General features: G+C 32.9%; 1 protein-coding gene across 3 annotated transcripts in view; it reads right to left on the bottom strand.

Moving 5' to 3' along the window:
- Positions 1-723: 723 nt before the first annotated feature.
- Positions 724-27,795, bottom strand: part of LOC114192458 (protein CHROMATIN REMODELING 20) — a 34,971-nt gene continuing 7,899 nt past the window's right edge. For all 3 annotated transcript variants that reach the window (XM_028082188.1, XM_028082190.1, XM_028082191.1), the window contains 20 exons: positions 27,520-27,760; positions 26,717-26,830; positions 24,067-24,150; positions 23,230-23,796; positions 22,484-22,815; positions 21,065-21,155; positions 20,772-20,987; positions 18,680-18,799; positions 15,058-15,224; positions 13,279-13,420; positions 10,458-10,607; positions 10,320-10,375; positions 9,937-10,237; positions 8,711-8,846; positions 6,782-6,843; positions 6,413-6,639; positions 5,235-5,438; positions 3,957-4,035; positions 3,628-3,887; positions 724-1,256 (listed from right to left, as the gene is read on the bottom strand). In XM_028082188.1, the coding sequence (XP_027937989.1) occupies positions 887-1,256; positions 3,628-3,887; positions 3,957-4,035; positions 5,235-5,438; positions 6,413-6,639; positions 6,782-6,843; positions 8,711-8,846; positions 9,937-10,237; positions 10,320-10,375; positions 10,458-10,607; positions 13,279-13,420; positions 15,058-15,224; positions 18,680-18,799; positions 20,772-20,987; positions 21,065-21,155; positions 22,484-22,815; positions 23,230-23,796; positions 24,067-24,150; positions 26,717-26,830; positions 27,520-27,760 (3,919 nt within the window). In that variant the 3' untranslated portion in view covers positions 724-886. The remainder of the gene's footprint in view (positions 1,257-3,627; positions 3,888-3,956; positions 4,036-5,234; positions 5,439-6,412; positions 6,640-6,781; positions 6,844-8,710; positions 8,847-9,936; positions 10,238-10,319; positions 10,376-10,457; positions 10,608-13,278; positions 13,421-15,057; positions 15,225-18,679; positions 18,800-20,771; positions 20,988-21,064; positions 21,156-22,483; positions 22,816-23,229; positions 23,797-24,066; positions 24,151-26,716; positions 26,831-27,519; positions 27,761-27,795) is intronic.

Below are 27,795 nucleotides of genomic sequence, written 5' to 3'. Positions count from 1 at the left end.
ACCTTAATTCGTTTTTCAATTTTTTTCTTAATTAGTGATTTTTTTAAAATAAAAATAACTATAAACTTCATCTTTTAAGTGATATTTTTAAAATTTAATCATTGTTTTTTATATGACATTTCTTTTAACTTAACAATCTTTTAAAACTAAAATAATTGTTTATCATTATAATTTTATTAATTTTTGTAATAAGAAAATGTAAAAACACGCATGAGTATAGCTCATGTGTTTTCACTATTCCTGTATAAGAAACTTTTCATTTTGAACTCTTTAAAATTCACAATCCCAAAATAAAAAATAAAATCTGCTTTCAAACAATTATCAGATCGTATTTTCAGATTCAAAAATCATTTTATCTTTTAAACAACACAATTCAAATATATTATTTAAAAAAACATTTAAATTACACGAAGTCAAAAAAATAACTTTCAAGCACAATCTAGGTAGAAAAAAATAAAAAAGAGAAACAAAATTTACAAGGGTGTAGGAAAAAAGTTACAAATGTGCAGAAAGCATCGACGCTGTTTGCATGGTTTGATTATAGTAGTAGCCTTACATATTTTTCTATTGATATGCACTATTGCATATTATAACCAGCAAGTGATTATATTCCTTGAAATATGATGAACCCTCCCAGGGACCGGCACGCCGCCTGGTATCCAATAAGCTTTGATAAAACACGAGACTATTTTCCACATGCAGTGCTAAAGAAAAGCCATTAAATACTCACGGCAACAAAATAAACATTTCTATTTCATTTTTTGGGAGGAACGTTTATGTTTCATCCAGAAAAGATTTAACCATGGGACATAACCATTTACGATAAAAAATAAGATTTATAGATATGAACAGATTAGATTATGCCATCCTTCATGTTACCACATACCTATCTCTTCTTCAAATCTTCCCACCTAATCTCCTGGGCACATTCCCCACAGACAGTACTGCAACCGAATTTTGTTCCCTGGCTTCGAAGTGTCAACATGTGCGCAAGGTTTGTGCATTTCCGTGACGCGAAACGTCGGCTTAGTTTACTCGGCAAGATGTTACAAGTTTCTGATACATGAGGCACATCATTTGGAATTTCTGGTTTCTGAATAGGCACAATAGATTCACCTAGTGGTACTCTCTGGACTTCTTCCCATTCCAGGGATTTCCGGTAAACCTCCCAAGCCATATCTTGCTCCTCTTTGGATAGTTTTTCATCTTCATTTTCTTGCAACAGGGATTCATGTTCATGATAATGGGCAATCCACCTGTTAAGAAAGTTATATTCGCTTATGTGTCAGATACCTTCTACTTACTGAAAAACAAATCCAGAGAAACTAAAAACAATAATCCATATTTTCTACAGATCTGTCTCTAGCACAAATCCTTTAGTCTGTGAATGTACAGATACCCACTCAAAAATCTAGTTCAACTTGTCTTAATCGTGCTAACGTGACCTGACTTCATATGCAGAAATATGCCCAGAAAAATGTCAGATTATTTAGGAATTAATGAATAAACAACTGCAAGTTTGCGACAAACGTAATTTTCTGTTAGATGAGGTGCTAGACTGTCAGAAATAATAAGAACAACATCAATTGGATGCTTCCCAACTGTTGAAACTAGGGTAATAAAACAAAAAACTTTAGTCTTAACGAAAGCCTTTGTGATGAAGTCTCTCCTCAATTTGAAATAAAATGTCCAGGGTTATATATCCCTCTCAACTTGTATAACCAAATAACTAAACTAATTACACATCATTTTCAAAAGAGAATGATAAAAAATAATCAGCAGGCAAATATAACTCCAACAGATTTCCAGAAAAAATAATTTTTGAACCAGAAGAAAGGGAGGATTAATAAACTGATTCAAAATACCTCTAAATCAAACTTCGAGATAAAGATTATCTGATAGTTGGCAAAGCTATATCTTACCTTGAAAATTGCACAAAAAAGAAAGATTTGAAGTTACCTGGTTCAATGATTTTTGGGTTTAGCATCACAAGTATCCTCTACTAAGAACATCCCCACATAGTGGAGCTAGTTCTCCTATCTGACATATACACTATATAGAAGACTGAAACCTGAGATTTTACTTACAAGGAATGAAACATATAATACCAGAACCAATCATTAACTTAATCCAAGAAACTTATTCCTTTTTATCACACTCAAGTTTATAATATATATATATATATATATATATATGTATGTATGTAATAAGTTTCTCTAAAAAATCTCTAAACTTACCAAATGTGTGCACTTAATAGAATATGCTGATAATTATATGGAATGATGCAACTAAAATCTCTCAATTAAAGAAACACTAAAGCAATCATTTTGAGACCAAGGATCTTGAAAATCTCAAATATTTTATGAGCACAGATGTAGCTCAACCAAAGAAAGGAGTAGTGATCTCTCAAAGGAAATATGCTCTAGACATCCTAAATGAGACAAGCATAATTGATTGTAAACTAATGGATTGTCCCATGGATCCAAATCAGAAATTATAAGCTAAACATGTAGAAGTTTACTCTAATCTAGAAAGATATAGAAGACCGGTTGGAAAACTTATTTATTGCAATTGGTGTTGAGTCAATTCATGCAAAATGCTTGTAAAGATCACTCGAATGATGTCATTCATATTCTAAGGTATCTCAAAGACTCCAAGACAATGACTACTTCATGAAGATAAAGAGATTATTCAATTCTTTGAATATTGTGACACGAATTGGGTTGGTTTTCCTATAGATAGACGTTTTGCCACACCATATTGTATTTTGCTTGGAGGAAATATTATCTCTTAGAAAAGAAAGAAACAAAATGTCGTTGCCCGATCATTTGTTGAAGCTAAGTATAAAGCACTGGCATCCCTCACTTGTAAGCTTATATGGGTAAAACAGTTCCTCCAAGAATTCAATTTTTCTGAGATTCAGTAAATGAAGATGTATTGTAATAACCAGATTGATTGTCATTTAATTCAAAAAAACGTTGTTGTCCAAGGAAATTTGCCCTAAGTTTGTCCATATCAAATGATCAATTTGCAGATGTATTAACAAAATCCTTAAGAATACCACATATTAAATATATGGTTAATTATGTTTTTAGTTCCTAAACTTCGACGCAATTATTAAAATTCATTCCTATCTCAAACAATGATACATTTTGGTCCCTAAACTTTAAAAGTAGATAGACATAATCCTTCTAATCTAATTACATTAAATTTTTCTGACATGTTAAATGTGTTTTCTAACAGATATTGAAGCAGGAACGTATCAAATGATGTAAACAACTTAAAATGTGTTGGACTGATCAAAGTCTTGACTGCTAGGTTTTATATGACCTAATATCCCATCATAAACCAACTAACCCAAAAAGCTTAAGTTGTTGAATATAGGCTTATGAATAGATTTTATATCTACCTATTTAAAGTAGGATACTGCCTTCCAAGTTATCGTAAATGAAAATGTATGATGATAAAATAAAAATTATCTTGTGAACTTCATTTCTACAGTATTGGAAATTGAAAAGAATGTGGGAGAATAGCATAGAAAAGATACCAAAAAGTGCAATTGAGAAAGACAGCACATTCATGAGAAGAATCTCAAATGAAAAAATGGATGAAGTCCAGAGAACCTACCACGGATGATGCTTGCTAAGTAAGCTTTCCATCAACTTATCAGAATAACTACTTCCATTTGAATGTGGTGCTGTGTGTTTCAGAGGATGCCCAACCGAAATTGGGTTTTCTTGGTGCTCATTTTCTTGACCTAGATCGCCTAAAGTCTCAGGGTTGTCATCATCACCAAACGCAAAGAGATGCAGCATTTCTTCTTTAGATATGGTCCTATGCACCTGCTGCCTATCAACCACCCTAGCAGCAAGCCCCTCCTTTGTGACCTGTTGAAATCATTCTAGTTAGAAAAAAAAAATTGACAAGAAAAATAGAAGCACATCATGTCGTACTACCTGGCGCTTGTATATCTTCTCTTCCATAGTTCCATGAGCTAGCAATCGATAAGCAAATACAGGCTTTGTCTGTCCATACCTGCAAACATGAAAATTATTTTGATTTCAACCACATTGTTTAACAATTACAATAGGGTCTGTTTGAAGAAAACTCTTTCATAAGCACTTCTAGGCAAGAAAAAATTGTAGAATAAATGAAATCAGTTTTTTTATAAGCTAAAATTAGCTTATAGACAGGTTAAAATAAGACTTTGGGGAAGCTAATACGAAATCACTTCCACAATTTAGCATATGTAAAAATGTAATTTTAGTTTACGGAAAACCCAAACTTATTCTTCCTTCTAATGTCTCATAAAAATACTTATGGAGAATGTTAGAAGTGGGTTTAAAACCTAACTCAACCCTACAAAACCGGCTTGTAAGGTGAGGTTTGCACCTCACTTATATATTATCTCTAGTCGATGTGAGGCTTCCAACAGAGAAGTTTCTCAAAACATATAGAAATTTACCACTTCTAATTTTTAAGGATCTATCCATAAGAGTAAAACTAGCATAGATATTCAAAATCAATTGAAGATTTTGATTTGTAAATTTTGAGGTATCAATTGCATACAATACTGTTAACAAAACACCTACTTTCCCCCACTATAAGCAAATGCTTTGGAAGGAATATGAAAATATCGATGACCATCATTAATAGTGTAACTCCAAACTTTCACCTTGCAGCTTAAGCTTTTTTGGTGAATGTATTCTTGACATAATTTTGGAGCCTCTATGATAAGATCAAATGGTCCATAGAGTTCACCCTTCTGTTATCCATTCTTCTCAAGAAAATCAAGTTTAAAATAAAAGTATGAGAGCTTATATGCATTTCGCACACTTCTTCAAACTTTAATGAACTCATGCACAAGGGGTTATGTCAAAGAAAAAATAAAATTCATTAATGTGAACTAAAAAGAACTCTATAGGAGTTTCTTTGTAACAATTAGTATTAACTGTTAGATAAATAAGAACTCTATAGGACATCTCTTTTGTTTTTTGTTGACGTGCACTAAAAAGACAATGAGGTTTACACCAAGTTGAAGCCAAGCATATTATATTATCAAATAAAGAATTCTCTAAAGCACCATTAATTGTAACTTATTCCATCATCCCCACTCCCCAAAAAATTTATTCCTACTCTGATTTCTCAATATAACAAAGTACACTATTTTATAAATAATGGTTCCATCAGAAGAAAGCCTGTTTGGACTGAGGGAAAAATTAAAAGGAGCTTACCTCCATGATCGATAGATAGCCTGGAGATCATATGTTGGATTCCAAGAACCATCAACTATAACAACACGATTAGCTGCATGAAGATTTATACCCAAAGAGCCAGCTCTTGTTGAAATTAGAGTGCACTTTACCCTCTTATTCAAAGGCTCATTAAATCTCTCAACAAGCTTCTGCCTCTCAGAACTCACTGTCCTCCCATCCAACCTATACGTTAACTCATATCAGAAAATAATGAAAGAAAAAAAAAAAAAAAACCCTACTTAAATGCCCTCTAAACTTTTTAGTATTAAGATAATAGAAGGTTTCTGCATAGAACATTACATGTGCATTCTGAGATGAAATCAGTAAAAGAGAGAAGAAACATATGAAACAACAAAATGCATACAGATTAGACAAATCCCGAATAACAGAAAAAATTCATAAAAGGGAAAGCAATAAATATCCAGAAGAAACAAAATCCCAAATTATTCTTTAAGAACTCCCAGAAAAAACAATACATTAAATCCAATGACTAGCTCGTGTCTCCTTTGTGGGATAAAAATATGGTTTAAATATATTTCTGGTCTACAGTTGGCTTTACCTTGATTTTGACTCAAGTTGTAAACAATTTGATTTAATCCCTGCCATCAACAAAATGCCAAAACACTAGCTAACGTCTGGTATACTACGGGGAAAGAAACCTAAACAAAATAAATGTACAGGGATCAAAACCTAAATTGAGTGAATGGGGACCAAATTGGTACTAAATTTTTGTTTGTTTATAAACTATGGGCAATAAAAATTGTATGCTATTCCAAATATTACTGAACTAACCAACTTAGTATAGATATAATGAAAATCATACTAGTGGTTTCATCATTGTTTTTTCACCACACAAAAACAGAAAAATAGAAAAGTATGCAAGTATAAAGACTATTGAGCAGACCAATAAAAAGTTATATACAGAAGCTTGATATCAAAAAAAAAAAAAAAAACAATCCGAAATAAATTAAGAAAAGTCAAGTAGCCATTAACACAAAAGATAGATCATCCACACCCAAACAATATCTTTAGATGAGTCTCACAAAAAAGAAAACATACATTTGGGACCACAGAAATGAGCTTAAAAAAACAATAGAAAGCAAATCCGTAGTTAAAGAGTAGCATCAAGCTGAGCAGGTTTAGAAATAAGGACTCACCTATACCAATCTTTCCCCTTCTTCCAAAACTTTCCTCGTTTTCCACGTCGAGGTGTCCTTGAGAGATAAAGTTCAATGAGGTCTAGGGTTGGTATGCTCTGACTAAAAACTAATACCTTATCACCCACATCAGAACTCATAGTTAGTATCTCCATCAGCAAAACCATTTTGCCGCTGTGATCGATCTCTTTATATATTTTTCCATGAAGAAGGTCATTCCACCAACCCTGGAACGTGAAAACTAAGAAGCATCACCACTGAAAGCATGTGTATTAAAAGGATAATTCATACCACTCAATCCAGCATAAACTCATGTAAAGTAATATCATTAGAACAGGACAAAGCCATTACTTTTGTAAAGTTTCATACCTTCAGGAAAAAGCCATTACCATCTTTTCTTTGCAGTAAGTCATTTGCAAACCCCATCTTCTCTGCAAAGTAATGTATTGTTAAAAAGTACAATAACGACTTTAATTTGGGATATGAATGAAGAACAAATGACATGATAAACAAAACTAAAAATACTCAAATTATTATATATTAAAAGAAAAAAAATGTTGTTTTTTCTATTTGTTTTGTACCACCTTATCATGGTTGGAAGTACTCAAAGAAGTGACAGCAAGTTTTATTGTCACTGCAACTATGTTTCCTAGATTTTGAATCCCTTTATTGGAACTATAAAATGGCAAAGGCAGCAATATCATATTGTTCGATAAACAGCAAACTAGTTGATGTAGACAAAGTTATCAAACTCAACGTAGACTCGTGGGAGGCCGGTAGACTTGACTCGAGGACCTATCTTGTAGACTCATAAGAGTCTACTTCGCATGAAAATTTAATAAAAAAATAAATATTCATGATATCAATTCTACAAAATTAAAATAAATAAGTTCATCAACAAAATATTAATACTTAAAGTGATAAGAAAATTAATAACTTTAATAAAATTTGAACCATTTCCACATATCTTAAAAATCTGAAGATATCCAAGAAGAAAAAAAAGTAATGGAGTCACGTTATACCCCACCAGAATCTGAAATTAAAGCCAAATTTCCAAAATAAAATTAAAACCTAAATAACAGGCTGTCACACTAGCCCCTAATTAAATTAATATACCCCAAGTGAAACCCTACTTGATAAAATAAAAGAAAAATGGAAGGAAGACCAAATGATGGGATGTGACCCCAAGCAAATGGCGAGGCATAGTGACGACCAGGTGATGCAAGGCTAGGCACAACAAAGGTGTGGCAAGAATGCAATGGTGCAGAACCTACATGGAGAGGTGGTAGATGAAGACAAAACGAAAAATTGAGGTCGTTTTTGCATTTGAGGTCGTTGATTAGGGGTTTCTGGTTTTCGTTTTGGATCTTTAAGTTGGGATTTTGATTTGGGTTTCCAAAACAGTGATTGCAGTGGCAATTTTTCTCGTCGCTTTTGAACCCAATGCAGACTCGGTGACTCGATCTTCAACTCGTTACCAAAAAACGAGTTTACAAACGAGTTAACTCGTGAAAGGGAACCAAACTCGTAAACTCGGACGAGTTTGCAAGTCAACTTGCGAGTTTGATAACCATAGATGTAGACTTAAACTATGAAGATTATATATATATATATATATATATATATATATATATATATATATATATATATATATATATATATTCTAGGGTTAGCTTTGTCTGTATATACAACACTCCTTTTTAATATTTTATACACATTCAATAATACACAATCCCCTTCTCCATATATTTCTTTGTTCTTTATTTTCTACAATATATACACACATTATCATGAGACATGTAGGAATAATTCCAAAAGATTACCATATCCCTAGCTCCTCACACACAAAAGCAATAGTTTATTAGTTCATTTGTTTATTTGAAAGTTCCTATAAAGGTAGACCTATTCTTAATAGTTCTTTTCACATTTGTACTTTGACCAACATTTTAAAAATTAGTAAAATTTGATCATTTATGAAAAAAAAAGTTGTTCCTCAATATAAAACCCACTAACCAGTCAGTGTATTATCTCAATAAGCTTTCAGATATTACAACAAGACAAATGCGCAACATAAAATGTTAAATTAATCTTATTTAAAATATAAGATGTCATCATACAACATGGAGAACAGGTTTCGAGAGATTCAAAGAATACAATGACAAACTAACAACAAGATTAAGCAAATACAAAAAAGAGAAATTAAATGCTAGGGTCAATCAATTAATAATTTTATTAATCAATAACAAAAAACAAATATTAGAAGCAAACAATAACAGGTGCTTATAAAAGAAGCCTTACCTCCAGCAAGAACATTATAATCAGAATTTTCGTCACTTGAACTATCATCCACAAGAAAATTCTCAACAGCATCCTCTTCTTTTGCATAATCCTTGGCTTCTTTTGTCAACTGCAAGATCCCAGGGTGGTTCCATATCTACTACAGGCAAAAGTCAATTTATCATCATCAAATGCTAAAACAAGAAAAAAACCGTAATTCAAATTGTCCAAGAAACAATGACATTTCATTTCAGCTCAAAGCCAATACATTTATTAAGTTTAGGAAAGTCATCAAAACAAATAGGCAATTTGAGAATTGTGAAGCATCATCCATTCATTAAAATCTGATATTTAAAAAAAATTTCACCTTGCATTTTAAAATGGTACAATATAAAGATAAACTACTAAAACAATTATCATTGGGGAGCACAATTCCGTGTTAAAACGAGTAACTTGTCAAATAAAGTATCAAAGTCCCCCAATAAATTGTGTCACGCGAGACCTCTGCAAAAAGAAGCTTGCCAAAGAAACTAGTATCCAATTCAACAAAATCGATCATAAAATTGTTTCAAAATTCAGACTAAGATTTAGACAACTATTGTCTGCATAAACTTCAGTCCAAAGGAAGCTTGCCAGTGAACCAATAATTAATCAACAAGGGATACCCACATTTGATGTCTAATTTTAACGTTCCTGAAATCTTATGAAGGTTAAAAGAACATCCTAGTTTCAAATCAATTACAAGTGCCCACCACTTAAATCTGTGTACTTGATAACAATTCTTTAGGTAAAAATCATGAAAATTGTGATGCCATCATACAATCAAATAAAAACTACATTACATTCAGATCATATATATCACTTCAATTATATAAGAAAGCTGTCACACCTAGGCTGTATTTAGAAAAGAAAAATAAGTTAAAAGTCATTAACACAGCTTTGCTTGGTACCAAGTAGAAATTAACATAATTTTATATGAAAAAAATAATTTTTTTTAGCTTTCTTAACCTCCTTTTAAAAGCAATAAGAGCACAATTTAAGAAAATAACAGCTATGAATTTATGTACATCAAAATCAGCTCTTGAAATGAAAAAATACAGGTGTAGTTGGAAACAGGAAAAATGACATACAGCCTTATCAAATATATATCATATCCAATACCCTATCAATTTATCACAGAGTATAATATATACAAATATTTCTCAGAAAATTAAATTAACTACTAAACTCCACGAAGGCACACTCACCCGTGCCAATGCCTGGTACCCAGCAAAAAAACATCTCTTCCTTAACATTTCAGGATGCTCCTGGGTAGTGAACCCATGCACATCAAGGAATCTCTTGTACAATTTTCTCTGCAAGGGAGAAAGCTTGACAGTTATCACAAAGACAGTTTTGGGTGGTAGATCCTTCTTCACCACATTCATGTCCATTCTTTGAACAAAGCCTTTTAACTCTTCATATAGGATATGAGACCTCTGGTTCATAATTTTCACATCTGTCAATGTTGAATTGGTGTGTTGTCCATTCTCTATAGGATTTTGGAAGCTGCAAATAAATTAAAATATTTGGTTAGAGACATTCACTTAATATAAGAAAAAACCAGAACAATGAGAAAAGAAAGCCTTGCCGGTTCCGAAATTCATGGCTGCTTCCAAGAAAACCTTCTCTTACAAAATCAACCATCTATTTCATATAAATGCAAGAGTCAAAGACTGAACACAATAACTTAATGGTCATACGATTTGTAATTTCTAGACAAACTTACACAGTAATACTCCATGAGATTGTTTTGAAGGGGTGACCCAGTAAGTGCAATTCTTCTCTGGCATTTTACTTGTTTCAAGGCTTGTGTTACATCAGCCTTAGTATTTTTTATCATATGGGCTTCATCACAAACAAGAATGTCAGGACCATCCTGCAGTAACATATACACAATGTCAAACGAATGCAATTGCAAATGACACAAATATGAATATTAGGATTATTCAAGATTTTATAGAAATCCATTTAATATTCTACTGCTGCATTATACAACTACGGTACTGCAGTATTCAATGTCCTGATTTCACCCAGAGTTAATTTTCAGTATTCTTGTCCTCTGTGCTGCGGCTGCCATATCAGCTTGAATTTATCGGTCCACACTTCATCACCCATAAATAAAACCAGAAGGTGTAGATCTTCACTACCTTGGGGGTATTTGAGAAAGATGGAGTTGTTGGATCATGAATCTAATTGGTGCGACCTACTATAATTTAAAACTCTTTTTGACCAATGTCTATAGCAAAAGTACCAATTGGAGTAATGAAGCAGGTCCAGATTGCTAAAAAACCTTAATTTGATGTTGCTGATATCTGATACAATGCTAAGCCTCATGTGGCAGCGCTGAGCGCGCTGGTTTTTTTGCGAATTGATTAGCGTTGGACACCACTTTCTGGCGCTGAACGCTACCCAGTTTTCAACATTGCATCTTATTGGTAAAATGAAGATTCCCGCTTCGTTAACCGTCAAATTAAGCTGAAATTTTCACAGCTGATCCTAGACACGTGAATCTTCATTTATACTGGTGGGATCTTTGTTTTGAAGTCTGTAGTTAGAGAAATGATTTTCACTGTTTGGATGTATTTCATGTATAGCGCCAATTGCTCTTTTTTCCTGTTTTTGTTGTTTTGGTTATTGTGGATGTTTTGTGTATACTTGAACTGGATTCTATAGTCCTTATTGCTATGATATGAGATAAAAATGTTATTGTGGGTATATAAGATGATAATTGGTATGAAATGTCGTGTGAGCATGCGAAGTTATGATGTTTAAGGAATTTCAAGGAGAAGTTCCTAGTGGTGATGGTTGTGGTAGTATTTTTAGTGGATGCAATGACATAAGGACTTGGTATTGTTGGTATCCTGACGCTCTAATAATCATTAATGCTCAAATAGAGTAGAATGAGTTATGTCGTGAGGAGTAGCAGAAGAGGTCCTAGTCACTGAGCTTGATCAAGTCCTAGGCGCAAAGGGGATTTACCTGGTGAGTGGTTGGGTGATAACCCCTTGAGGCCAACTCTGCAGAGTTTGGAAACCACACACAGGTACAAGCCACCGATAGATCTGATGTCACTTGCATTTATCCGGATAATTGAGTTTAGTGTCATGATTTAAATACCGGAGTTGTAACATGTTTGTAAGTAATTGGCATGATTTAAAAATAAATGTCACGATTATCTCTTTTGCAAATTAGCTTACCCTTCTTCTATGTTTCTGTGTTGTTTGTCCTTTTTGCGATGATCACCTATTCGGTGGGAGCATATGTGATTTCAGTATCAAAGGCACATCTGAAGGATGAGGAGCCATCTTTTAGGGTGGTGCAAGGTTTCTATGGGAACTATTGTAAGTGAGTGGTTCGTGTTTAGAATTAGAATTGATTTTTAATTGGTTTGTATAAATATTATACTTTTACAGTCCTATATGTTCTAAGACTGTATTAATATACTTTATACACTGGTTTTGACTCCTATAGTGAAACAATCCTATTTTATTAGTTTTTAAACTACTAAAAATTGGGATGTTACAACCAACATATTTTACTTTTCCAAATAGAAAACAGAAAAAAGCCACTGATATCAGAATTGTAGAACATCAATTTTGTTCGCAAAAAACTACCCACCCGCCAACAGTTCATTCTGCACTGTTCTTCAGTTCAAGCAGCTTGAAGTTTCAGAAGTGATTGTCCACGTTTGGCATTTCTGGTTGTCTCTGCGGATGCATTATCCTTCCAACACCGTGCTGCTCATTTGTCTCTCCAGCAGTCATCCAACATTTGGACTAATTTATGTAGTTGTGTTCTCTCTCCAACCGTGCTAAATAGTTTATAACCTCACTTTAATTTTAAGCTAAAGTTTACCTTATCCTTTGATTTTTAAGCTTTTCCAACAACCCTCCTTAGTGTTTATGTATCACTTTAGTTAACAATTGGGGATTTAACAATTATCAACCTACGTCCCTAAAATATATGTTCACTACAAAACAGGGTAAATAAAAAAAATAAAATCTAAATTACATTTTAGTTAACAGAAAATAGTACAGGATGTATATTCTCTGAGAAGTTAGAGTTTTTCACGAGCTAATATCATTCTAGTTTTTTAGAAAATCTCTTTTCTTCAAGTGATTTCGCTTTTTCTACAAGAAATTAATTTGATTGTCATGAATTTTGTATACATTTTGAATTTAAAATAAAAAACACTTTTTATTCAAAAGGAATAAAAGCAAATGGATGCTAGATTCACTGGCGTATATTTAATAACATGTTGGAATGTTAGTTAATATATAAACATTAACAATGTCATTAGTCCTTTGTCAGCTAGTATACCAAAGGCACTCAAAATACAAATGTCATTAGTACTTTGTTAGCTATTATACCTAAGGAACTCAAAATACGAGTACTAACAAGAAGATTGTGCATAATTCACATGTTCACTTTCACTCAAACACCATACGCTTCATATACTTTTTCCCAAGTAAAATCCAGTAGAATATAATGCATATATGTAACTCTACGAAGCATAAATAAACTGATTACCAACAAAATAGATTTACCTGCAAAGCATGGCAAATTTCTCTGGCCATGTTCCGATCTTTCACATGCTTCCCAAAAGACAAGTTTCGGAAAGCAGTATAACCAATCAAAAAGACACCACCTTTAGCTCTCCATTTTTTAAGCAATTCCGCCCTTCTATCCCTGAGAAAATAAATATAATAAGAATTTTGTGCTGAAAGCATGGAAAAAATTGAAGGGGGAATGGCCACGTAGAATTGCAATTAAACTGTTGTTATTATAGATTCTTTGGTGTCTCATAGGCAAATTTGCAAAACCGGTTCATCGGGGGAGAAACATCTATAACATTTAAAAAACTCATTATTGTAACCTAATTATATGATAATTGATTCCTAAATCAATTATTTTAATTAAGCTTTTTCATTGTAGATGTTAATGAATATTATTGTGTTTTCTTAAACATTATGTTATAACATTTGAATTATGACTTGAGACAAACAACATTTATAAGTGAAATTTAATTTCTTTATGTCATACTAATAAATAGGATGTAATTCCCGTTTAATATTACTTATTAAAACTTTAAAGATGATTTAATTACTAGTTTATCATCGGCTCAGCTATTTTAATCCTCCACCTTCACTAGTTAAATGACTGTTCCCATTACAAACCAAAAACCCATAGAACAGGAAAACGATAGAAAAATAAAAATCATTAGAAAGAAAAATCAAGGGACCTGCATCCTCCCAGGCCTTAACCCCGATTTCTTAGCAACCAATTTTCCACCATATATCCATTACAGTAAATCCCCTAACTGTTCACTAACAGACAATCCCACACCTACATTGACACATATGCAGACAGTTAGTTACCAGCATATTCTCCATCCCTTTCACCTATGTAGCCATCAACAAGTCAATTGCTCACCCATCTTTTATTTTTCTTTATAGAATTTAGCAATACAAGGGTACTTATCAGTGTCTAATTGTGATAAATAATCTCATGAAATGGTAAAAAGATTATTATACTTTGATTAAATCATAACAATCGTTAATTAATATTCAAGAGATAGACCTAGGGGAAAAAGGAGGATGATAGAAAGAAAATAAAACACCGGAGCAAAATGCAGATATAATAAAGATATCCATACAATCTCCCTTGACTTGCAAATCCGAAAGTTCTATAAAAAATAATGAAATGAGCATTCATACAGCATTGATAGTTACATTACAAGACATACAAATTTAACATACATAGAACTTCCAGTGTACAAAATAAACTTTATAGCTGAATACAAACGTTTTTTTCCATCACACATAGATAAAAGTAGATAAACAGGAATTAATTATAATTCCCACATGATGAAAAAAAGTAAAATGTCTTTAGAAGAAAATGTTCCTAGTTGACCGCTATACATTGCTAACATTAAAAAATAGAATAATTTAGATTCTCGAGTAACCAGTGGAGTTGATAACATAGCTAACGTAGTGATAAATCCCGTTAATAAAATGGGTCCTAGAGAGAGTCTATCTATTTCAAATCTCCAGTAAAAGTAAAAAAAATGGATCCATTTATAATTTTATGTCAATTGGATTAGTGGATCATCCAATTCGAAATGATAACAAAATACATAGGTTAATAGAAGGAGATCTATGAAACATATACAATTCAAATTTTCAAGAAATAAATGCTTAATTGAAAGATTCTTTGATCAAAAAGGAAGTACATATAAAAATTATTTTAACTTCAATGTTAAATATGCAGCTACATGCTTTAACTCTAGCAATAGCATAACGATGTTAAAAAAATAATAAGCAAACCTTGGTACGTCTTCCAGCATGAAGACTTTGAGTGGCTTTAACTCAGAAGGACTCCACTTAAGGAACTCTTGCCGCCAATTATGTAGCACGTTGACAGGTGTGACTATAAGTGCAGTTCTTAACCCCAGATCAACACATCTCATTGCAGTGTACAAAAAAGCTATAACCTAAAAGTTCCAACACAATCAGTCATCCGGCCTAAACCATCAATCAGGAAAAGAAAAAAGATTGTATCTAAAACGTTGCAAAAATTATTGGATTAAATATGTTTTTCGTCTCTTAATTTTAAGGAAAAATTGAAATTAGTTCATCTTCGCAACATTGGCCCAATTTAGTCCCTCAATTTTAAAAATGCATGGATTTAGTTATTTTAACAAAATTTTGTTAACTTTATTTGATGTTTCATAATAACATTTGAATTTTTTACACCATTTGGCACATTTCTGCTTCAATGTTAGCTAAGAAACGAGTTTGGAACGTCAAATAAACTTTAAAAAAAATTGACTAAAAGGACTAAATTCACAGATTTCAAAAATCGAAAAACTAAATTGGTTCAAAGTTTCAAAGATGGACTAATTCCAATTTTCACTAGAAGTTAAAAGTTAAGGGACCAAAAACATATTTAATCCAAATTATACAAAACATGAAAATAATGCAGAAAACTTTAAATAAATATCGTTTTATTCTTTGAATAGTAAATAGATTCCTTCATAATTTTCTTCATAATAATGGCAGTTTTGTAAACTAAAAACAAGAGGCAGAAAGAATGCAAGGAAAAGCAAATAAAATGAGTCTAATTCTCTGAAAATAGCTACTAGACATGACGGAGGTGACAAAAATGATTAAGTATTACGAAAGTCTCCAACTCAAGTTCAATGATAGCTCAATGAGAGGCCAACTTATACTAAGTTTGTAGAGAACAAGAAAAAACTACAATTGCCCCACCTTTGCGCTGTCATTCTCTCTAAACTACAATTGCCCCACCTTATTTAGTAGGTAGTTACCAAACAGCCAAAAAACTCTAATTGCGATTTTCTTATTCATATTTATACATCACAAACACTCCAATACCTCTCCATCCCTGTTTTCCATTTCCCTCTCCTATTTATTGTTTTTTCTTGCCTTTAAGCTCTAGCATATCATACAATGCTCAATTATGATAGTTGTAATGTTGGATATCCCACATCGACTAAAGATAAGATTAACTTACTAATTTATAGTATACAAGTGGGAGCAATCCTCGCTATACAAGCCGGTTTTGTGAAATAAGTTAAGCTTAAATCTACTTCCTAATATGTATTAGAGCATATCCTAAGGAAGTAGTTTATTGGACCTATCGTGCCACTTACTATCGCATCATTATTGGACCATCCACCAATATTATGAGTGGCAATGTGATATAAGTTAAGCTTAAACCTACTTCCTAATATGTATTAGAGCATATCCCAAGGAAGTAGTTTATTGGACCTATCGTGCCACCTACTATCGCATCATTATTGGACCATCCACAAAGGCAATGTGGGTTTGGCCCAGCGGACCGGCTCACAAACTCGCCAAAGAAACACAAGGCGAGCCGAGGTGTTGAACCCACTGCCCCGCAAAAGCCCAACCTACATAACACGCAGCCTGCGTGGGCAAAAGCCAGGGTGGGGCGGGCTAACCCGTGGCCCACAGGAAAAAAAAAAACTTTATCTTGGGTATGTTGGTTACTTTCCTTCTGAACTTCAATATGGATGTTCCAAATTTTTGTATTAGTGGAAAAAACAGGTGTTATGTATTTTTGAATGTGCTAAATTTTGAAGAATTCATCGTGCATGTCAAAGTACAAATATGAATATGGTGAAAATAATAGATTATTAATTTATCATTCAACTCCCCAAAGTTTTTGCTTAATTTTTTGAATTTGTTAAAGTTTTCCAATTTGTTAAACATTGAAAGTTTTATCATAAGAAACTTAAAAACAATAAAAAGGCCGACCCAATGGCCAGAACCTATGCGAAGCAAGCCAAACTTTTTAACTCACATTTTGCGGGCCAAGTGCGGGGCGGTACCATCCCAAATTGTCATTCCTAACAAATATCTAGTCACACACATTAGACGTTGGGAAGGGATGTGTTAGAGATCTCACATCAATCAGAGATGAAGTCAATTTACAAGAATGTGGGAGCAATCATCACCTAAACCAGTTTTGTGAGGATGAGTTAAACTTAAACCCACTTCCTATTATGTTATAACTGCATGCAGATGCCATGTAACTTTTCACTTATGTGCATTATTATGCAGCAAAGAGCCTTATTCCTGCTTCAGTGGTGTTGCTATTAAAAATAATACAGTGTAAATACTAATTACCTTCCTATTGTCATTGTAAACACTACTAAATTTACATTAAGTATGTCTCATTAAAGTTCAATTTTTATTTTAAGAAAAAACACGTTTTTCAAAAGGAAAAACAGGCTAGTTCAGAATCCAATGATGGCTGATGGATATAAGTCACTTTTAGTGGTGTTATAAACAACATTTCAATCCGGCATTTGAACTGTTTACATCAGTTTACATCATTTGAAACGTTCCAACTCAAATTCCAATTTGGAACACGACTAACACATAAAAAGAAGTTTACATTGTTGGGTTAAAAGGACTATATAGATTTTTTTTAAAGTTTGGAGACCAAAATGTACCAAAATTTGGAATAGGGACAAATTCCAAATTCACGTTTAAATTTAGGGACAAAAAACATATTTAACCCTTAAATTTATGCTTATCCTTAAAATAAAATTTAAATCTGCGAAATTATTAATTAAAGCTATAATTAATTCTATTAGTTTTCACAACTAGAAACCTGTTATTTGTATGTAGAACCTAAGGTGGGCTTATAAATAAAACTATAACTAATTTAACAACATTAGTAATAGATAGATAATTGTTACTTACATGAAAACCTAAGGTAGTATTATTATTTATTTTTTGGATGGATTGGAAGTTCATCCATGAGAAGATTGTTGATAGATAGATTTTTATCAAATGGATTGGAAAAATTTGTATTTCTTAATTTTTTTTAACTACTCTCACACCCTCATCCCTCAATGTGTGTTGGTGGTAAATGATCCATGATGTGAAGCTTACTGCCATACAGCAAAATATACAGGAGGAGTATTTTGATATATTCCTGTATATCACCCAATGCTCTGAGTATGTACTGAATGGAACAATTAGAGCAAGACTTCTCTGGCTTAACAAGAAAAAATAGAACCAGACTATAAAAGAAGAAGCATGATACTAGTACTACAATTATAATATAGAAACAATAACAGGGATAAAGAGTATGAATAATAGTTAATTGAAGACCAAATATCCTGTAAAAGACACGAACAGATTCACATTGTTGGGTAATCATTGTTCAATTTCATTAAACATCAATTCGGAAAACAGATTATCATGATCAAATATTATAGTACATGATGACAATTTCTTAAAAGTGATCGAAAGGAGAAAAAAATATGTACCAAGTACTAAAAAAATTACAGTTTCACAGGAAAAACCTTGATCTCACATTTATTTTCAACAAAAAATAATTCACTTCTCAATTATATATATGTAGTAAGCTCCATATTGAGTAAAATACCTGAAATGTTTTACCAAGGCCCATGGTATGAGCTAAAATACATCCAAGACCTTTATCCCCAGACTTCACTTTTCTGATTGACTGTATAATATTTTCCCACATAAATCTTATTCCAGATATCTGCAAATGTGCAACAAATTATATTATAGAAAAATACCAAATTCAAAAAAGACCAACAAACTCCATGTAATAACTTCAAAGATGCTTCAATAAATGGCAATAAAAATGCAAATGAGGAAATGGATGATGTAAAACTGGTGAAAAGTATGATTTATTCATATTCCTTACTACTATGGTATCCCCACTTTGCTTGTTTAGCAATTAAACCACATTTTCCACCCCTTTGGTTTGGTTATTTAGAAGATATAGTGTCCATTTTTACAAGATCATGAGAGATCAAAAAAAGATTATTTCCTGAAAAATAAGTTTTCCTGCATATTTACTGTTGCTAGCAAATGAAGACACACCAACTATCCAACATGTACGGAATTCATGTTATCTCGTTATAATTGCTCAGCATGGTGCCAATAATAAGTTAAAAGTCCAAACAGGTATTCAGACTATCCTAAAATCGTCCGGTTAGAACACCAAACAAAAACGCTGTCGGTCTAACATCCAAAAGTACAAAACTGACATGAAACATACACTTACCTTGTGTTTGGATAAGAGATTTCAACAATTCCAAGAAATTAGAATACAAACTATTTGAATTACTCGTAGTTGAATTCTTTTCTTTTGTTAAATACTTTGTTTGGATAAAATAATTAAAATACCTTAAACTTCAATTTTCTTGTTTGGATAAAGCAATTAAATTTCTATTGAAAGTCAAACTCCACTCCACTCTTAAACCTGAGTTAAGTGAGCTCGACATTCGATCCAGATAGCTCGTCTCGATTTTGGCCCAAGCTGAATCGACTCAACTCAACTTGTAGGTTTGGCCCGACTCAACCTTTGGCTTGGCCAACCCAAGTCTGGACATGTGGATTTTTTCATTTTGTCACCATGTGTTAGGACAAAGGATTTCAACAATTCCAAGAAATTTAAATACATAGTTATTAAATTACCTTTAATTGAATTCTCTTCATTCCTTAAATAATTAGTTTAGATGAAGTAATTGAAATTGTAATATCATACATTTCAATTTTATTGCTGGAATAAAGCAATTTAATTTTTATTTTACGGCAAACTCAACACTACTTTTGATTCTAACTAAACTTAGGTCGACCTCAGCTGACTTGAACTGTGGCCCGGGCCGACTAGACTAGACTTTTGGCTTGAACCGACTCGACTCAACATGCGACACTGGTGTCTAGGCTCGACCTTCTACCCAAACCAACTTGGTTCAGAATTATCTCATCTCAACCTTCAGCCAACTCAGCTTCACATTTGCCCAAGGCAGACCCATCTTGACCTTTGGCCCGGGTTAACTCGACTCAACCTTCGTCTCGTGCCGGCTCGATCTTCGAAACCGGCCCGACTCGACTCGACCTTCAGCCCACGTCGACTTGGTTCGACCTTCTGCATGCACTAGCTCGGCTCAACCTTCAGCACGCGCCTGCTCGCTTGACCCTCGGCTCGTCCTTTGGCATGAATCGAATCATCTCGACCTTCTACCCGACCTGCTCGACTTTCTAGACCTGTGGACTTTTTTCGTCTAGGCAATGAGCAACTCCACAACTAGGGATATTTCAATTTCCTTCTTTTTTGAGTTAATTTCAAATTCTACTATATTAGTTATTTGAAATATCTTTTTAAATTTTCTCAATTTCAGTTTCCTTTTAATTTAATCATCCAAACATGTCATTTTTCTTGGAAGAATTTCAAATTCTCCAAACAAATGAATTACTCTCTTAAATTTCCTAATCCAAGCACACCATTAATCTTTTTCCTTTGCTTCCATCACTAAGCAATAACAGTCGAAAGCTCAAAAAGAAACAAGCATACTTAATATGAACTAAATTGAATCCTAATAAGGTTCATTGTTCCAAATATATAAATCAAAATTTGTACAGAGGGAAAGAACTACGTACAATGGAAATTAAAAAAAAATGAGAATTTGTATCCAGAGAATCAATCATAAAACGTAAAAAACCTGATGCGCCTTCAGTTTAGCTGAAATGCTAGGAGGAATTCTAACAGCTTCTTCACCTTTCTCCCTCACAACATTCACTATGTAACCTGCTAGAGCATCACCAAGAACTTCAACACTTGCACCTTCTGATAAATTCCCATTACATCCATCGGGGCTCATCTCAATTGACGAAGCAGAAAACTGTCCTCTCAAAGACTTCAGGCGTTCCTGACGTTCCTACAAAAGTGAGGATGATAATGAACAATTTAGCCAACAAAACAAGTTTTCAACGAAACAAAATTCACAAAACTCACCTTTTCGATTGCTATTTTCCTTTTTGTCTCTTCTCCTAATTCAGCATCATCAAGTATCCTACGAATCTTCTTTTTGGGTCTTCGCTTGGAGCTGTAAAAAAATATAAGATCCGATAATGAACATCTGGGCAGTTAAAAAAAGGGAAACTGTTGTTGACAACTAGTATAAAGTTAGAATAGCACCCAAAAAAATGTATCCATATGATTTCATATCAAATAAGACTTTTAGGAGTCTACAATGAATAACTTAATTGGTACTTAAACCATGAGGCTCTACCACCTACTAGACAGGTCTTTTTGATTGAGTTCTCCTCTTGTGCTACAGTTCCAACAATTGCCTTAATTTAATAGAATGAATAACTTAATGTGGTACTTAAACCATGAGGCTCTACCACCTACTAGACAGGTCTTTTGATTGGGTTCTCCTCTTGTACTACATTCCCAACAATTGCCAATTTCATTAATAGGTGGACAATGAAATGCTATCTAAAAGTCGGATAAAGGAGCAATACTGAATACTGTTGTTGTGACAGGAGCAATTAAATGAAAAATGGCTATCATTCGGTAAATGTTGATAATGTTATAGTGAATATAGTGTATAGGCTTTAATGTTAGTATGACAAGTTGCAGGTATCTTAGCACTACCTCAGTTATGACAACTGCTGAGTTTATAACTTCGGACTCACAACAACCGTCAGTCTGTTAGAGCTAGCAATCTGTATTACACACTATAAATACTCTACTTGTAGTCAGATTGAAAAGAATGGAATAACAATAGTTCAGTCTATTCTATATGTTCTCTATCTATAAATTTTACATAGTGAAAACCATCTTGAGAATGCGCTCCTAAAGTGAGGGGCAACGTTAGGAATCCCATATTGAATAGAATAAAAAACCTAATATGGTACTTTAAGTCATGAGATTTCCCCATCTAATGGACAAGTCTTTCAAAGTTGCTCTCCTCTTATGCTTAAGTCTCTAAGAGAAGCTACATGAATAGTTAGAAGGAATGACAGAATATCCAAGATGAAGAAACAATGAAAATAATAATATTCCACAGAAACAAATTAAGCCATCAAATAAATTTTCCAAGTGAGACATACATTCCAGAAAACAAAATAGTTAAATATTTTTCAACCCACCTTCATTGTCTTAATCATCGTAAGAACACATTAATACAAGAATGTTCAAAAGAAAAATGTATGTACAGATGTAAGAATCATTAACCCTTAGCGAATACCACTCATTCCTGAGCCTACACTATAAATTGTCAATAGATACTACGAATAATAATAAAAATATATGTGTGTGATGCTGGAGGAAGTGAAGTCTTATGCAGCACAGAAAGACAATCAGCAATATCATTTATCAAGCCATAGCAAGTGCAGTCAATTAATTAAGCTGCAACAATGACTTCACCTCATTGTAACATTAATCTGTGCATCTGAATCATCTGAGTCATCTGAATTATCTGAATCGTCTGAATCATCTGAATCACTACTAGAACTAGAAACTACTATACTAGCAGACCCCACAGCTTTCTCTAGTTGCAAGGACAGTCTTTGCAAAAGGTTTGGATGACAACAACAACAATGCCAGCTAGTGGCCTGAGTTTCAGAAACCAATTCTACACCAATATTCTTCTTTAAACACTTGGTGCAGAATAAAATATTGCATAATTTACAACTAACTAATCCACTGTTTCCTCCACACCATGTACAATAACCCTCCGAACAATCTTGTCTCAGATCCTGTGACAAGTAAGCATTAAAATTGAGTGAGTCTCCTGTAAGAATATAGAAATATTAACTACAGACTGAGATGCTGCAGAGATTGGTGAGGGAAATGCCTCGCGTTAATGTTTAATGAAGCACATTACTTTGAACAACAGGATTTATTCATGTTGCTTAAAAATAGCTTTTAAGTCCCCCAAAGCAAACAAAGACAGAATGGTTTACCGATATGCACAATAAAAATAGATACTTGCAACAAATGGGGTGACCAAAACAATATGGCTTCCAACTGAAAAAAACCTTTACTGAATTTTATTAACATTAAAGTCTATTTTACTGATATTAAAACAGGAATGGGCAATTATGCACCAAAGATTCCTCAGAAATCTAATACAATTTCAAAGCAAAACATTATTAGATTTAGACTAGTACCTTTTCATGTGCCTTTTCTTTCAATAAGCGATTGCAATCTCCACAAGTAATTACTTTCAAGAGAGGGTGTGGATGCACTTCAAGAGCCACTTTATCACAAACTGTGCACAAAAATTTTTCATCCAGACACTCTGAAGGAAGAGAACCAGTACCATTCTTACCTAATTCATCTTTTACTTGTTGAGTAATGCAATCTAATTTCTCCTTAGTGACCCCTGCTTCATCATCACTATCAATAACAACAAGCCGAGATTTTTTATTTTCAGCATCAAGCTCACCACTGCTTACACGTTTGATTCCTCTCTGTTCAATAACACCGTCCACTGACGATTTGGGTGGATCTGACAAGCCATCACTACTTGTAAGCTTTTCTTTGTCAAGATGATGACTGGCATCAAAACCTTTAATATTATCAGTCTCGATAAGAACACATGTATCATTGCCATTGTCAGAGACTATTTTCCCATTATAATTAGTTCCTTCTTTTGCATCAGGGTCTAAATGATCAGCATATGAAGGCTTCTGTGTAGGGCTGTCTGTCAACTGGATAGGTGTGCTCATTTCTTCCTGAATTACAATTCGAATTAGTTACAAGATATAACAACAGCAAAGGAATAGAACCGAATTAAAATCATTAAAGATGCCACCACCCAATTATGAATACAAAGAAGCACAGTTTACTTATCCCATACACAAAAATCATTAATTTCAGTAAATTATACCAAAAAGGCCCATTTAAGTTCAAAATCTAAAAAATTGCATCCATAAGAAAAATAAATAGAAATAGTGTCAAACAGTTTCAAATAAAAAAAGGATAATGAAGTTATAAAAACTCGCCTGTTTACTTATCTTTTTATGCCTCCTATGTTTCAAACGGATTTGAAGTTTCTTATCAACAATTGCATCATCTTCTTCTTTGACCTGTAAAAGAAAGTGTACAAAAAAAAAATAATCAACTTCCTAAACACAGGCAAGAATATATCATCATGAAGAAGAAAATATATAGATATGCATAACATTGATTAATATGGAATACCCCTACATGCACTGATGTATAATAAACTAGTTTGCTATATGCTAACATATCAGTTTGTGTTTGTGTTCATCTATTTACAGTAAGCATAATTATTCAAAAGGCCAGATGTCAAACACCAAGACTAATTTGACAATTAAGATATGACTGCAAGAATGAACGCTAATTTGCCAGTCACATAATCATATCGTAGTTATCAATCACACATAGCAGAGCATAGCAGTGACACCAAACACAATAAAACAAGATTAAGAGTTCAGAACACAGAAAAGAATTGCATATACTATAATTTGTAACACATAAATGGTAAAAAAGAACTCAATTCAGAACAAAGGCCTTTCAGAGTTCAGAACATAGAAAATAATGGAATGTGAGTATCAACACTGAAAAATACTTAAAGAGATGGCTAGATGCTGAACACAGTACAGAGAAGTATGGGAGGAAAATAGTGTCCATTTAGCATTTGTCAGCATTATGAAAAGGAGGAGGGCAAAAATATAGATTTTGAAATATATTACTCTAGCATTGCCACTCGAAAACAGACCACTATTCAAATAATTTTGAATCACATAGTCACTCTGTACCTCTATTGTCATAGTGCCTCTATTGCGTGAAATCAATAATTCAATAACTGAGTCATAGGCTCATTCCATGAAGATAATTTTGAGAACACAAGGAGGACATGAAACAAGGATAAGAATAGGCACTTTATTCATAGACAACTATATTAAGAAAGCAGAGAATTAAAGATTGTAATAAGTGATAGTAAGGTTAAAAAATGGAACCATAATTACTTGCCTGAAACAGGACCGAATAAACCAAAAAAACAAAGATTTATACAGAAATCAACTATAACGAGTTCATTCCAAATTGGAAATATTAAGAAGAAAAAAGGCTGTTAATTAAGTACCAAGTTCAAAAGAACTCAAGACAACCAAAAAACAAAACCAAAGAGTCTAAATTCATTAAAAAAACCTCAAATTGAAATATTCACAAAACAATTTAAGAAAAGAAAGAGAAAAAAAAAAGTTAAACAATACAATGGCATCTAAGTCAATTACCATAGTTGAATTTTTCTGCTCTTCAAATACACAAAAATATACAGATGCATTGTTATAAAAATCATGAGCCAAGTAGTAAACTACAAGGTTACGTTCTTAGATCCATGAAACGAATTAATTTGTTTTCAAGTTTGGTTTTGAGTAAGCTCGCGTGGACTAAAGCATACTTACTCAAACTCATGTAAAATCGCAAATTCAGAGGCAGTTCTGTGAGTTCAGTTCAGCTCTTGCCATTTGGGCCTCCATTTTGTGTGTCGTTTTCATGGTTCTTCCTAATCTGTTCCATAGATGTCAATGGCAAGATAGTGGAGGTGTAGAGTACAACAGCACAGCTACGCTTTTAAAGAACGTGTTGAGCCACGCCGCAAATCACTCCGAAAGGCAATCTCTGTTAGGAAAACTTCACTTGCGGCGCTGGCCAACAGAGAACTAGTGGGTCGGGTCCTAACTGGGTTAGGGTGTGTTTTACTCTTTTTTCAGTTTATTGGGGCACAAGTAAAATCTTATTTCAGTCCAAAATTTCTGATGGGTTTACTGGACCAATAAAACATGTGAACTTGTTGATCAAGAACTGTTATTAACTATATAATTATTAAAAATATTATAAATTATAGAAGATGAATGATAAAGAGTACAACAGTATCAAAAACACAAATAAAATTTAAAATCATAACATGTAGTATAAATAATAACTAAATAAAGCATAATATATGATATAAAAATTAAAAATATGATAAACTAAATAATGTAATGGTTTTGCTCCTTCAACTTCCGAGTGTAATGAATTTAGATATTATAATTCGCCAGCTTTACTACGAAATTAGAACATTGACTAACTATGTCATTTATTGATATTTTAATATTTTTCATATTAAGAATTAAAACCTTTTCATCCAAATATATGATTAGTAATATATTAGGTACAATGGAGACGAATCCCACTTTGCAACAAATGAAGGAAAATAGAAAAGTCTTGTAAAACAAACATCTTAGTTTCAGAATCAACTATTACTGATGAACAAGAAGTACTAAACAGTCATTTTGTTTCTTGAAAATATTCTGCATTTACCACTACAATTTAATCTCTCATTTACATAATTATACTAGTTAGTTCTTAAATTATTCAAACATGGTTCATGTCATCATTCATTAAAACTCAAAACTGATACCAAGATAACAAAACATAACATGTTTGCACAATTTAAAGACTAATAAATTTCGCCAAAAACGTAACTTTAGGAAACAAATATTTTTTTAAAAGCTCTCAAAGGAGGCTAACAAGAAAAAGATCATTTCCTCTAAATTAGTTAATCCCAATACACACTAAATCAAACATTTACATGGACCATCATCCCATCTTACTCAATAAATAAATAATGAATTGTTAACTAACCTTTTTAAATTGTCTCCTTTGCTCATCAGAAAGATCTAATTCTCTTTCATTTGCAATGGCAGCTGCAATAAATGGATCCATAGAATTGCCATCAACATCATCAATCTCCTCAACCTAAAGAACAAAAGGTAATTAACATGCTCTATGAAACAGCTGCTATAATGTTTAAAATAATGTAAAGGCGAATGATAAATTCATCGAAAAGATACAAAAAATTCCAGACCAAATACCAAAAATCTTAACCAATTTTCTACATACAGAATAAAAACCGTACAAACACGACTAAAGAATATTCATGAATCATCAAGCAACAATTCACCAATCGTAGGAGTCATGCACACAAGGTCAACGCCATATAATTTAGAAAAATTAACAAACCGAATTTAAACTAGTAGCAGGGAAAGAAAAGGTAGCACATGCAAAATTGTACATTGTATAGGTAACTCAGTAAAACTTAACAAACGATGTTTTATGAAACATGAGGTCCGAGGAACTGCTAATGTAATCTTTCATTGGATAAAATAGCATTGCTAATATTACCCCAGCCATTTCCTGAAATTTATTTATATATGTATTTGTACAGCTATATATATATATATATATATATATATATTGCAAATCATCAAGAATTCAAATTCGGGGGATCTCAAGTTCAGGGGGTAAGGGGAAGTGAATGATAAATTGAAAAATCACTAATATCAGCTAGCTCAGTAATTATTCCTTCTTCCCCTTTGATTTTTTTTGACATATATATGCAATAACAATACAAAAGCATTAAGCAAAATCAAAACTATATTTTCCACCTCATCAACTCCAGGAAATTTCAGTCCCATCAAGGCTGCTTGCTGTGGAGTGCTGGCCAAATAAACAGAAGCCCAGTGCTTACTGCCAAATGTAGCATCAATGCCGCTCCCATCAGAAACTATTTTATTGAACATATCCCAATCACCCTCAGCTTCATTTTTCACTGGCTCCTGGGTTTCATCACAAAGTTTTTTTTGGAGAAAGCCACTAGCACCCTCTTCCAGTAATTTACCATGTCGCCTGAATCAACACCCAAAACCTATAAGAGAACATAT

This window comes from Vigna unguiculata, chromosome 7, assembly GCF_004118075.2.
Source record: "Vigna unguiculata cultivar IT97K-499-35 chromosome 7, ASM411807v1, whole genome shotgun sequence".
NCBI classification, from domain to species: domain Eukaryota; kingdom Viridiplantae; phylum Streptophyta; class Magnoliopsida; order Fabales; family Fabaceae; genus Vigna; species Vigna unguiculata.
This window is presented reverse-complemented; position numbering and strand designations above follow the sequence as displayed.